This window comes from Python bivittatus, unplaced genomic scaffold (genome assembly GCF_059951505.1).
Source record: "Python bivittatus isolate LINGU-HERP-01145 unplaced genomic scaffold, Pbiv_v1 ctg000020_np1212, whole genome shotgun sequence".
In the NCBI taxonomy this organism is placed as follows: Eukaryota; Metazoa; Chordata; class Lepidosauria; order Squamata; family Pythonidae; genus Python; species Python bivittatus.
Genome location: NW_028277030.1, coordinates 59,869,107 through 59,884,013, shown reverse-complemented (window position 1 = coordinate 59,884,013; position 14,907 = coordinate 59,869,107). Strand labels below are relative to the sequence as shown.

General features: G+C 36.6%; 1 protein-coding gene across 3 annotated transcripts in view; it reads left to right on the top strand.

Annotated features, from left to right (window-relative positions):
• The window catches only part of CDK19 (cyclin dependent kinase 19), a 90,954-nt gene that overhangs the window by 54,403 nt on the left and 21,644 nt on the right, over window positions 1–14,907 (top strand). For all 3 annotated transcript variants that reach the window (XM_088139451.1, XM_007435454.4, XM_088139447.1), the window contains 2 exons: window positions 7,688–7,745; window positions 10,840–10,971. In XM_088139451.1, coding sequence (XP_087995577.1) covers window positions 7,688–7,745; window positions 10,840–10,971 — 190 coding nt within the window. The remainder of the gene's footprint in view (window positions 1–7,687; window positions 7,746–10,839; window positions 10,972–14,907) is intronic.

Below are 14,907 nucleotides of genomic sequence, written 5' to 3'. Positions count from 1 at the left end.
GCTTTTGTTGTTGATACACTAATGCAGAGAATTTGGCATATTAACAAGAGGAGCTTAGTACAGAAGGCAAATATGATGTAATAAATATAACAAAGGCTGGTAGGATAAAATTTGTTCAGAAGGAACAGAAGTGAATTAATTTGGTGATGCAGTAGAAAGAGGAATGAATAAAAACAGTATAGTTGTGCTGTCTGCTGTCAGCCACCCAAACAGAAGATATTGATAATGTCTTCTAAATGCAAACTGCAGATCTTTCAAAAAGGCATTAATTACTCTGACCTTTCCAGGAAATTCTTGACTTACCTTGCTGACAACTTTTTTCTTCAGAGGTGGAAGATGAGACAAGAAGACAAGATATCCTTGACGTGATATTAACCAATGAAGAATACTTAGTTGTGGAAGTAAAAGTAGCAAGATTGGAGCAAAGCATTCATGTAATTGCTGGAGTTTTTAATTTTAAGGGAAACTAAATGTGAGTGTAGCTGAACCTGTATCTTGGACTTCCACAAAAAAACAATCAGCTGTTAATAAACTCAGAGCAATAAGTGGTAGGTAAAGCCCATGAGAAACATTGCTCAAGATTGGTGCAAGTTCCTAGAAAAGAAGACACATACATAAATGCAGACAATTCCAATGAGGAAACATTTGAAGGGTAACACAAAACAGTGTGACAGCAGAAAAGTCTTAGCAAAGATTTGAAAACAAAAAAGGACAAATATAGAGGATAGAAAGTAAAACAGCTCACTAAGGAAGCATGCATACAGTAGGCAGTAGGATCAATCAATTTTTCAAGGATGCTTTAATTTAGATTCCTGCACTGAACAGGGAGTTTGACTTGGTAGCTTGTGTGGCGACTTCCAACTTGTGTGACTCTAGTGCTAGTTCTTAATACTAAAATTGCACCAGTTATAGAGAAGATATTTGTATGATTTGTAGCTTATGGTAAGAAGTACTCAATCATTTCTCAGAAAATGTCTCTTCAAGTCCACAGTCATTGCTCTCTATGGGAAATAGTAACTTAAGTTTTAATGTGAGTTACATGCAATCGATTGTAGTAGCAGTGTGATAGTTCCAGTGAAAGGATTATGACTGTCTATTCTCTGTGTCCCTATGTCTATTCAGTATATATTAATTTGCCTTTTTTCTTTTTAAATAGCTTTTATCTATTTAATGTAAATGTTATTTTCGCCTTTTAGAGAGGCTGTTGTGGAAATAAGAATCATAGCACAGGAGGATAGCATGTTAGACAATCCCTTACAAAGACTACATCTTTCAGGAAGTCCATCTATTATCTCAGTGGAACATATCTTGCTGAAGGTAGATGGAGATAGAATGTATGCAATAGGCAGTTCATTCATTAGGAACATAGATGAATTGTGGTAAGCATTCTTTGAATGGTGGCTAGCTTACCTGACATCATGGCTATGAGTTAATAGCATGGAGGAAGGACTTCTGGTTGTGGCATATAGTGACACCAACAACATTTGAAAATATAGTACTGAGGTTGTAGACCATGGTGTTTTGAAGGGCATCTACTTACAGAACTTAATGTCTAGATGTTAGAGCAGAATAGTAAACAGCAGTCTGGGATGACAAGAGAACTGAAGTCAGAAGCTGCTTGAACAAAGTCTTAGGCTGACTTTGCCCAGCCAGACCAGACATTAGATCCCCTCAGGGAAAAATGGAGTACAAGGCTTCCTATTCTTGTTCAGTCCTGTCTGAGCAACACAGTCTTCCTGTATCCTTTGCTGACAGTTTTGCCCTTCCTTTTGGTATTCTCTTTGGTACTGTCCCCTGGTTTGTCCTTCTGTTCTGTTCTGTTCTTTGGTCCTAGCCTTTAGCTTCACCTCTTTCCATCTTTCCACACATTTCTGAGCTGAAACTGAAAAATCTGAGACAAGTGGTAAATGAAAGGACTTATGCAATTGTACTTTAGGTTTCTTCCCTTCGTAAGGACATAACTATGTATTATTTCTGAAGTGAAATCTCATGACAGCTTTTGTTGGAGCCTTCAATAGCAACATTATCAGAGCTTTTATTTAAAGTAAGTGTTCTATGAGTGTAGCTCTGCGAGACTAATTTTTAGTTGGCTACCTCATGAGCATCCAACTCAATTGATTGCACGGAGCGGATTCCCTTGCCTTCTCAATCCAGTGGCAAAACATCATATCACCGTTGAAAAGGAGGACAGCAGAAACTGTGCTAATCTCTTGGCTTATCCTTCCTACCGTGTTGAGATTCCATTGGCATCATTTTATGAACATTGTTTATATCTTCTGGATAAAATATGTCCTTGGAGGGACATTTCTAAGAGCATTTTTAGAGCTCTGATTGGACACAATGTTGCTGACTGTGTCTTTCAACAATTTTCTGTTCAGAACAGCATGCACAGATAGTGAACAAATCTCACTATTTTTTACCAGAGTATAGTGGTACTATTGTTACACTATTAAAAGAAGTTCTGAAATTTACAACTGCCATGTGAAAACCTTAATTTCTTAGCACTTCTTTTTTTTCCTAGAACAATTGCCATATATTATTGTTTGGGGGGAAAAATAATGATTTATCTCTAGCTTACAACTTTAAGTTACAAAAGGAGTTTCCTTTGAGATTTTCCCAGCTCCACCCAGGCAGAAACTAAAAGGCAGAAATTCTATGTGCTACCCCCTATAAATAATGAGGTCGCATTCTTGCCATTCTTCTTCCTCCTCTCCCCCACCCCCAAATCCTACTTCAGTTAGTTGAAAGCCATCAGGTTCAATCAGATGGTCAAATCATATATGTCACATATATTTCAAGTTGTTATATCTTAGAAAATACTTCCATGCCTTCTCAGAATTTGGACATAGTTGAAAGAAGATAATTTTTCTAAGTACTGCTCCTATTTAGATAAACCTGACAAAACACCACATGGACAGAATTCCCACACATTATAAAATTGGGTTTTCACATTTCAAGCCTCTGCCAGACTTAACCTTCAAATTGCACATTCAGATGTTATATGTTTATTCATTTCTTTTACAAGGATCACTCCCAAATAATTAGATCAGGACTGTAGTGCTGCTGGCTGAATTTAACCTTTATTTTTCTCCAGCCTGCTATTTGCCATGTTCATTTATCCGGTTAGTGGTTTTGAAAAAGAACCAAGATGCAAAGAAATCCATCCCCGCCCCCATTTTGTTTTTGTTTTTAAACAAGCCTCCTTCCTTATTAACTCCTCCGCCAACCATGTAAAGACAAACTCAGCCTAATTTAGGGCATTTGAACTCTAGTAGTTCCTAGAGCATTGCTGAAAGAGGATGCCATTCTGAGAATATACTTCCTTTCTTTGAAGTCGGGGTACATGATTACACTAACATTATAGAGACTTTTTATGCAATCCATAAAAATTCTGATGTACCTGGCTCATCTAGTGATCCATATTCATTTACCTTTGTCTTGTCTCCTTTATAAATATGTACTTCCGGCATGTACACTGATTCATTCTAGCTCAGTAGTTCAGAGGCCATGATATACTAGGTGGCAAACCTTCTAGTATTTTACTAATCTTTATCCTGTTAGTTAAAACTGTGTCATGAGGTGTTTCATTGAAGTTACCTCCAGGATCCAAATTGTAATGGATGCAAATGTATCAGCTTGCAGGAAGGTAATTACAGTAAATTTGTAACGTTATAATAATATTACAGCTTTAATTCTTTCTGAATTCAGTAATTCAGGAACATAATTTTTGATATAGTCTCCCTTTTAATTTATTCATATATCAATAAGTATTTTTATAAAGAATATCCTACTTTCCCCCAAAGCTCAAACTTATTAATATAAAAAATAAGACTATAACTGGAATAATCAATCCCAAAAATAAATGTAATGTTCAACTTGGTTGGAGTGTAGAGTGCTAAATAGTCAAGTGCTTAATATTCTGTAAGGGTTGAATATGGTTTCCCATGTAAAATAAGAGGCTGTACTGCAACTAAAAGGAGTACAAATTAGGCAATGCTATTGCACTGTATACTAGTGTCATATCTAATCTGACTAGATATTGTGGTCTCATACTAGTTCATTGACGTAATAGTTATGTTATAGTAAATGAATTTAACTGATGGATTCAAATCCCAGTATATTCTGTCTGTACACACATTTGTACAATAATGATTATAAATCCCACAAGGTCTGTATGTATAAGGGATCTTAAAATCCAGTGTATCAAGTTCATGATACACTGAGCATCTTAAAGCCAGTGGTGTAATTTATCAAATAATATCTGTGCCATATTAAACAATCACACAACCATTATTGGTCATTCTCTTTCACTGCTAAACCAAGGGGGTTTAGGCCAAGATTGTATTATTAGGTATGAGGATCTCTATTACCCCTGGTGCAAACTATTGAGTGTTTAAAGCATTTGTTGTTATTAGATTTTCCCTTTAGCAGAGGGATAGCCTCTCTGATTGCTGGTTAAGAACTTACTTCTCACTGCATGACTAGCTTTGTTATTAAATGTATAAAATTCTCAATTCTCACATGTTTCTAGTAGAAAAGAAGCAGGTGTTTTCCAAATTTCAGTTTTCTGTTATGCAAGAATCCCAGCAATGTTTATATTTTTCAGAGTTAATTTGTCACCCAAGTTTTTTCATATATGATCATGAATCCTTGCAGTATGGTCTCATAGTATAGTATAGTGCAGTGCAGTTCAGTGCAGTGCAATGCAATGCTTGGAAGTGAATAACTTTTTTAAAACATGCATGGACAACAGCACTATCCTAAAGAGAATTTTTTTCTCATGGGAATGTCAAATCTCAAAAGAATTATATTCTAGATAAGCTTGGGAACAGTAAGAGCTACTAAATGCTAGCATTCTGTTGTCCATTGTTTCTCTTATCATTTAATCGGGTGTGTTCCTCTCATTCAAAACTGCAGACAGTTTTACTTCTGTTTGTTTTTGCTGGCTCCTTTCTGACCTTCTCCATACTAAAAGAATTGATCACGCTGGGTTGATGCGAACAGTAGCAGTGTTCATACGGATTGATTTCTGTTTGATGTTAAATGAGTTTTATTCAAGAGCATGTCATAATTGCCTTAGCACTTTACTCTTTCTCCCTTTCTCTCTGTGAGATCTATATGTTGTCTTATGTCCACTAATCTGAGGAATGATAACATCATCAACTAAATGTTTACAACTCTAAGGAATTTGTTTTAAATTACAGCATGTATATTTTTTCCACAGCAGATGGTTCCATATTATTATTGATTTTGTTCATTCTGCATTATATCTTTACTAGATAGTCAAACCCTATGTTATAGTCTCAGCTGGGATCTCTTTGTTCAGTTTTTATTCCTAATAATTTAAACATGAAATTCCAAAACTTTGTTTCTATAGCAACTAACATGGCCTACTCTAGGGCCAGCATTTTCTTTCAAGTAGGGGTGAAAACCAGCCAGATCCATCAGCCAGCAGAATGTTTACTGCTAGCAGAATAAATTCCTTCATTCCCTATTATACCCATATGCCCTCAAATCTGCTCTCCAAAATACATTTAGGAGGGCAGAAATAGAGATCTCTCCTGCAAAATTGAATATGCCCTAATTTTAGTCATGATTTTCATAAGGGAACATCTCTTTATTTTGAATGAGCTTAAATCTTCAGAATCAGAATCAGATGAATTGCACCCCTCCCAGACTTGAACATTTTCTTTTTTTCCCCCAACAGACGTTTTCACTGAGATGATTATCACCAGAGTAGACAGTATTAGAAGTCACAGCGGATCTGATTCCTTCTAGGTCCCCTTAGCATCTGCAAAAACATACATATTTGTGTATGTGAAACTTATTAAAATCTATATTTCTTTGTACATATTTCTATGTATCTTTTGAGAACACTCATGTAAATGTTAGTATCTTAGACATGTGGTCTCAAAAGATACAGGTTTTTTCTAAGTTTTGTCATACCAGTTGATCAGTCTATTCTCCTTGTTTGGGGCATAAGCCCTTCAAGGTTGTACTCTCAAGGAATTCATCAACAGGAAATTTAGACACAGGTATTCTCTGTCACTGCTCCCCTTTTCTGAAATACTGTGCTTCTAGAGATCTGATGGTCCCCTATACATTGGGGATTCAATAAAGCCATTAAGATTTGGCTATTTCAGCAAGCCCTTGAGACTTGAAAGGTGGCATCGTTTCTTCCTGTAGGGAAATACTTGTCAATTAAGTGGTTTTCCTGGTGCTTTTCTTTCTTTTTCTTTGTTATTGTTGTTTTGTTATGTTATTGTTTGGTATTTTTAATATGGTTATTGAATGAAATATGTAAGCCGCTCAGAGTCACTTTTTAATTGGATCAGCATATAAACCTGGTAGATAAATAAACAATGAAGAGCTCAGTTCTTTCTATCTTTTGCTCCCGTTTGTGCCCCTTACTCTGCTCTGACAAAGTAAAGGTTGTATTGGTGGCCCCAAGACTGTAATATTTCATAAATATTAAGTAGAGCCTGAGAAACATTAGAAACTTTGGTTTATGTAGTATAGTGCCTTTGGAAGGTATCTGAGAGGGAGAAACAGGGATGGGGGCAGAGACTTTGCAGGAGAAGGGAGTTTCTAAATGATAAAAGACAAATTACAAAGTGAATCAGAAGAAGCTGGTCAAGGAGAGATTGGAGTTGGGGTGGGGATGAAAAAGGAAGATACTACATAATCTAAAATACTGGAAAACTTGCCTGGGAAAGGAGAAACAGAGTTCCTCAGTGGCAGAGTGAGCTTAATAGATTGTCATGTCCAGGTCACAGTCCAAAGGTTTAGATCAGTGCTTTTCAAGCTCAGCAACTTTAAGATGCGTGGACTTCAACTCTCAGCATTCTGGCTGGGGAATTCTGGGAGTTGAAGTCCACATATCTTAAAGTTGCTAAAGTTGAGAAATACTGGTTTAGATGCAAGATACATTATGGTTGGAGTCTTTATTGGAAAAAAATGAGAGTCATGGACAACATGGAGATTGACAGTTTTCTCCAGATGAAAAATGTGCACATTATGTTCAAAGAAAGTGATTAAAAATAGTTTTAGGACATCCAAAATCAGCTATAGGCCATGAAAATAAAAATAAATCAACTTCTTCCATTCGAAACAAAAAAGTGGCTGACTACTTTTCTGGACAGAGAAACACTGTTCACAGATCACATATTTCAATTGTCAGTTAAAGAGTGGCAATGTGTTGTCCTGAATTCATGAGACTAGAGAGATATTTGAGCATTTCCAAGCTCTCCTAGGATACCATTTTCCATTTCAATACAACTTTTGTCAGATAAGTTGGAGATTGAGAGGCCAAAATGGGTAGATATGAAGCGATAAAATAGTTTCAATAGATGGTGATATTGGAGTCAGGTTTATTAGCTACATAGATTTACTGTAGATAACATGAAGTATTTCTAAAAAATGTGTTTTCCCTCTTAAAACATTTATTTCCATTTAAACTGTATTGAAGTAATGTTTAGTAATGTGGTTGTTTGAAACTTGTTCATATAAAATAAAACAGAAGAGTTTTAAATAAATCTTGAACAGAAATATACGTTGATCATGTCCAATTTTAAATAATATTTCAAGGAAAGAAAGTGATAATCTTCTGCATTATAAACCTTTAATATGTAAAATGGTAACATTAAATTAATGTGTGGTATATAGATATTTTATTTTCATTTCCCAGAAACCAGCAAATATTCTAGTAATGGGAGAAGGTCCTGAAAGAGGAAGAGTCAAGATAGGTAAGTTTTACAATTACATGTATTTATACATTTAAGTGCAATAGAAATTAATAGAAATCCAATGCAAGGCATCTAGAGCACACTGACTTACAGATGGTGTAAATAGTTGGGCCCAAAGGAGAGCCCATAGGAGAGTGTGAGAGTGGAAAATGATTTTCCTGTATCCATCCAGGAGCCTCCAGAATTCAGCTGAATGTGGTTAGCAGTGGGTAAGTGAACTGCCAAATAATACAGGAGAAAGTCTCATGTTCCCAGGAAATCAGTAGTAACTTGTTTTTCATTTAATGAGAGACACTACCATAAAAAGAATGTGCTGCACTGGTATAACACAGTGGGCGCAAGGAGGAACATTTAGAATTATACAATGTTTATAAAATATAAGTTGCTAGGGTAGGTTGTTATTACCTCTAAAATTTCCAGGCTACCTCCAAAAGCCCCAGAAATATCTAATGGAAACTGTTTGTGCCATGGATGAAATCCAGATGAGAAGCTTCTGTGTACATTAATGGCAGGAAACTGTTTAGAGTGATTGATGTATGAACCAGTTTTAAGGAGATGAATAGGAGTAGATATATGCTGTAGCAGCAATAACAATGCATATTAAAGACTGGTGTTACCAGTTTCTCTGGTTCTTGGGGCCACTGAAAATGAACAATTAAAACTGGGTATATTTATTCTTCACCTATGACTGACTGAATGTTTAAAAGCTTGAGATCTTAAGTCTGTGGGTAGAATTTATTTTTTCTGTGGATGACTACCAAAAATTGCTAGATCTGAAAAATTGTTATTTACCTATCTACTACAGAGCACTTTAAAGCGGAATTTTACAAGCTGTTTACTTGAGATTAATTATTAGTTACAATATCATGAAGCTTCACTCCAGACATAGCAATGGATCATCACTCTCCAGATACTGAACTGCATATTCATGAACTTGCTTAATGTGAACATTCATAGACTTTACACGACTATGTTAGTTGTTTTATTATTTAGTTTAATGAAGCCATATTAACACAGAAGATATTCCTGCTGCACTACACAAAAATTCAAGCCTATTTATGTTTCTTTGTTTTGGGATTTAAATTCTAGGCCTTTTCCCCATATTTTTTGAGTCAATGGAAATTTGTCCATTCTCTTCATAGTTTTGAGATTAGAGAGCAGTACTGACATAATGGTTCACTCTGGCCTGGGAATCAGGCTTCCTGCTTTACCAGTTTCATTCTTTATACTTATACTTTATACTTATCCTGCTTTAATTGATGGTTTCAATGGCAAAAAAAAGACTTTCCTATTTCAAAAATTCCCAGTAAAATGTTCTCTGCCCTCTACTTTTTTTTTTCCTGCAAAAATTTTATCACTCACCAGTCAGAATCCACTGGACAATACACATTTTGCACAGAGCCAGTCACTAGTTACCAGATGGTGCTGTGGGATAAATCTAATTGTAATAATCTGCTATATTCCATAATAAGATGTACCTAGCACCTATGTTGAGGCACAATTTACACGTGTTTACAACAGAACATAAATGCATGTGTCTTTCAGAGTCCCTTCTAACCAACTGTTGCCATTTTGAGGTCAGAAACCCATGCAAACCAAGGTGTAAACCATAAATTACACTTAACATCTGGTTACAGCAATCCTTGCCTTAATTACCTCTCATTTACATTGCTTTATTCAAACCTGCTTTTGTAAATTGTTCAGAAAATTCATTTAGCGTAAAATAGGGAAGCTGGACTTTTTCTGGCATATGCTTATTAAATTGTATAAGACTACTCTTATTGTAATTAAATTGGTTTCCAGTGTGTTGCTCAGATCAGTTCAGGGTACTGGTTCTCATCTATAAAGCTCCAGATCAGCCTTCCTGAATCTGGTACCCAACAGATGTATTACTTATAGAATTCATCAGTCTCAGCTAGCATGACCATCAAAAAGGTTTGATATATCACTGTTTTACTAGTCTAGGTATATGATAAGTATGATCTATATAATGCCAGTAAGAATGGATTCAGAGTACTGCTTCTTAGGATAGGTTTAACTGAAGACAATCTTTTCCTGCATTAATCTCTCAAGCAAGATGTGTGGGACTAAGCTTTTTTAATCATAGTATCTCCATTAAAATACTTCCCAGAGAGGTTTGCCTGACAGTATCTTTATTTTCTGTTTGGTGCTAAGAGAAAACTTGGTCTGCCAACCCTTCTAATGTTAAGCTGTCCAGTGTTTTAGACATAATTCAAGAAAAGTGGTTTGGAGTGTGGGGACACGTGCACATCACTCCTGCCTACTTCTGAAAGCAGTTGCACGTTTTCTCAGATTGCACAGCAGCTACAGAAAGCAGCTATGCAATCCTGGGTAAAGACCAGCTACTTTAAAGAGCCACACATAGAGGCTATGTTTATGCCCCGCATGCCATAAAGCATCTTTTGGGAACTGAATCTGAAGTGTTTCGTAACAGCACTGTATGTCCTTTATGCTAGGTATTAAAATCTTTGACTGTAATAAGTTTAATATCTATTTATCTGAAAAAGAAGATAACTTTGTTTTTAATAATAATATGGATGTGTTCAGGCTTCCATAAATCATTTATATTTCTAATAGCTACACAGTACATTTCTTCTGGCCTAAGTTAGGTCATATTTGGTATAATATAGTAAATAATGGTACTGTCTTCACTGATGATAATTCAGGTCAATAGGCTTGTTCAAAAGCACTCATGCTCAGTTTATGATGTTAAAGAAGTGGCAATAGGGAATGTTTGCAGCTCCTAACATAGTTGAAATGCATTATGATTATCAATGTTTTTGATAATATGTTCAGGATTGCCAGCAATGCTAGTGTATTAGTGCACACAAATACACGGTTTGGATTGGGGAGTAACTTTCAGTTATTAAGCCAAAAAATAAGCTAAGTAATAACTTCAACTAGGGCCCATGAGAAAGTTCTGGGTGGGGCAGCAATGTAAGATTGTGTACGTGGCCTACCTTTGCACATACTGAGGTAAATGAGACATTGATAATATCAGGAATAGCAGTATAATAGAATTTACTTTTGAAAAGTTTTGTTTGGTGTAATACAGATACTGATTATTTTGCAGCTGATATGGGTTTTGCAAGGCTATTCAATTCTCCCCTTAAGCCGCTGGCAGACCTGGATCCAGTTGTGGTGACATTTTGGTACAGAGCTCCAGAATTGTTACTTGGGGCACGGCACTACACTAAGGCGATTGGTAAGCGTTTTGATTTTTTTTTAAAAAAATAGCTCAATAATTATTAGATATTTGTGCAGAATAAATGTGAGGATTATAAAGCTCTTAAGTAGTTCAACACTTTAAATGTCTAGTCCATTTAGAAATAAAATACGGTTCTGTCAATACATACAAATTAGAGCATGCCCAAATTACATGCACTGTTATTTGAGAATGTTTCACAAATATTTTGAATGGGTTTCTATGAGATGTAATTGGTTTTTATTCCAATAACATCCAACTGCCACTTCCTTTTCTGATCTCTTGCGGCAAGAGATTCTGTACCAGATTTTGGTCATCTCTGTCCAAAAACCTTCTGTATCTGTGGGAAAAAGAGCAACATGTTTTCATCAGATCATTTCCTCTGCCTACCTTCACCAATCTGGGTTGTCCAAATGTATATGGATGGGGACTTCCAGATTCTCCAGCCAGCATGAACCCATGCAGCTTGGGAATTCTGGGTTTGCAGTTCTGACATATTTGGATGATACCTGGTTGAAGAAGATTGTGCTTTGCTGATAATTTTAAAACTTGAGGATAGTGCCTCTAGGAGTTGAAGAGCTGAAGAATAAACTATGCTGATACAGCCTTATAAAGTCATGCCCCTCTAATGGCCACTTAGTAACCATCTTCTATTTTTTATCTATCAATTTTATTTGATTGTCTGAACTGCCTGATACTCCTCCAGAACCATTATTTACATTGATTAATCACTACCTTCAGAGATCAAGTCCTCTTTTGATGTTAGCCATCTCACATATTTAATTTCTTTGGCTTACTATTTTTCATTCCTTTTCTGCACTCCATGTTACATTGTTTACCCTGGGAAAGAATAGCCTGTGTGTATGATTCTCTGAGGGAAAAATGTAAAAAAAAAAAGTTGGGGAATGATATAAAGACATCTAAACTGTGAGGGAGGCTGTAGTACAGGTTGGACTATTACTGGGGTTGTAAAACTGCAGAATTCTGAACGTCATTCCCGTCATGTACTTGTGTTTCTATGATATATTAATGAGGTCAGTATACATGCTTTAGAGACACTGCTGTTGAACTCTATTGCCAAGTGTATGGATGTGTTAGTAATTCTTATTTGGACAAGGGGAAATATATATGTAGGAACAGAAGGACAGAACAAGAAAAAATGGTTTTTTTTAATTAAACATCTCCATTCTGTCATGCTTCTTTTCTCTCTGTCCATGCCCTTCTCAAAATACCATTATTCTAAACGTGATATTGTGTACATGTACACTAATACATGATCAGAGTAATAATAAGGTTGATCAGCCAGGTATTTCCCTGGAGATATGCTTGTATCCAGCAACATACAGTATATAGATTCAGATTCATTCTCCCCCCACCCCAAAGAACATTTAAACATTTCTTAAAAGTGCAAGATTAGTGAAGCAGGACTCTTTCACACACAGAATATTTCTTCACTTCTAAGATTCAGGAATCAGGATAGAGGAAAATTACTTTCTAAAATCCATGCCTCATATTTAAGTCCAATTCTCTTCTGTTGGGACTTACAAGATTGATATCAGCCCTACAAGTTAGAACAGACTTAGAAACCAATGCCATATGGGTCAGGACTATTTTTATTGTAATAACTATAATAACAGAATCTTGCAAGTCTGAATGTGCTTCCCCCCACCCCAAACTTTATCTTCATGTGAACTAGGGAGGGGTTTGAGACGTTTTCTCAAGTTATTTTCTCGGCCCAGGGTCATGTGCTGCTATTTTTGTTTACTGATTTAAAAGATACACCCACTACCCTTTGGGAGAGGCTTCAGAGTTTTATGCAGAAAGAATATAATACCTTAAATATATGAAATGTAGTCATTGGTGAGGGGAATTAAACAAAGATATAGAATGCAGATGAACAGAAGACGGGTGGAATTGGACAAAAACATGTTAAAACTAATTATCAAGCTTATTCTGAGATGGTGAAGGTAACAAAGAATAATTTTTCACTAACATTGTATTCACAGTTTTGTCCTGCAGGGATTTTTCAGGTGATCTGAAAAATTATTTTTATAGGCTAATTAAAGGGGGCAAAGCCCGACTCTTGATTGCCTGTTGGGACACATTTGCTATGGATAAGGTTGCTCAGAGTGCCATGCTCAGGACTTCATGACTGATGCAAGCCATTATTTGGCTGAAAAGATTGTGAAGCAGCCCCATGAGCCTAATAAATGATGTGACTGCTTTAACAGTTCAAAGAGAGATGCTTCATGTATGCTCCCAAAGCACCTCTTTACAACACCTTGTACAATCATAGCATCTTCCCTTTGGATGGCTTGTGTTCAGTTTCTTCAACGGTCCTATGAGGTTTTCCTTCTTAATATACATTCATTGTCAAGTTCTACTCAACTTGTTGGATCCAGAATCATGGCACCGTGATTGCTTTCCTTCCTTGGGTTTTGGGCTTGGTCTGCAGATATTTTACATTTTAATCTGCAGTTGATCACAGAGCTCATTGGTGACTTTGGATCTGTCAGTCAGTCTGAGCCCAACCTACCTCATCAAGTCATGGTTGTGAGGATAAAATTAGAAGAGAACTTCATATAAACAGCCTTGAACTGCTAGAGAAAGGTGGGATTTAAATACTACTAATAATAATAATTCAATAATAACAGATATCATTCCTTTTTGTATACACGGGGGCTTGTCCCAAATTATTCGGTAGTATCTAACAAAAACAAACCCTTCATTTGGATACTGGTTCACTGAGTTCCTTTAACTTGTATTTAGTTGATCTGGAACATGGAAGTGGTAGCATTTCAGAGAATATCACCTTGGAGGCCCTGGCTTCCAGTATCCAATTTAACAACTTAATTTGCCCTTCCAGAGTTTCATAATTAGATTTTTTTCACATCAATGATGCTGGTGTTTTTATTTCTCCTACCACCCCATCCCATGTATACTAACTGTAGTGAATGTGGGGAAATTTTATGTCATGAGATCCAGACACAGAAAGATTAAAAGGCAAGTTAGTAGATCTGTCCATCTAGATAATGGGCAGAGACAACTGAAGCCCAGAAAATCAGAGGCCAAGAAGCCAATCAAGAGGGTGAATATCCCCTCTGGGCTTTAAAAATGGTGTAGGCAACTTCCATTTTGACTTTGCTTTTGTCTTATGTGTTTTTCCTTTAAGACTGGCTGAAGGCAAGGTAAGAGCAAAGCCCCCAGCCAGCAGTAACCAAGCTGGAACTTAGTGAATTTGGACAGCAAGCTAGAATCAGCGAAGCTAGTTGTGGCATAGATCCTGTTCTTGTGAGAAGCAGGTGGGGGAGGAAGAGTTCAGTTTATGTGCAAAAGGCAGCTGTTTGTACCCCTGACTAGCATTGAAGATGCCTTCCTGAACTACATGTGGTTTTTGCTCCTTTGGTTCAACAGCTATGTGGGGCTTGACAATTCTGTTTTATGGGCTGAGATCTGGGTTATATGAATCTGTTTTGGAGTGTATCCATTTGTGTGAGATCCAAGGTCTGAGGAAGCAGCTAGTCCCTAAACTGATAGGAACTGAACTTATTCCTTTCAGAAAGTAACTGTCTGTTCCTATTCCCCTTTTATTTCCTTTCAAACTTTCTTCTAAGCCTTGAACCTAGATATAATAAAGATTTAGAATTCTTAATGAACCAGTGGGGCTCATTCTGAGAAAGGAATCTAACTTTTAGCACACATCGCCCTGATGAGTTAGGCTACTAAAGGAAGAGTGTTACCACTTGCATCATTCCTGGTAAACCAGTGATAGAGGGGATTTTCCTGGAAATCCTGAATGGCTGGTAGCATTCATAGTTGACTGTGCCCAGGAGTTGCAGGGAGGATGTGGCACAGTTGTGAAAGGAGGGTTTGGAGACCCATTGTGGGAATGAATGGGGTTTCAAGCCATCACATTCTTGATGCATTATTCCAGCC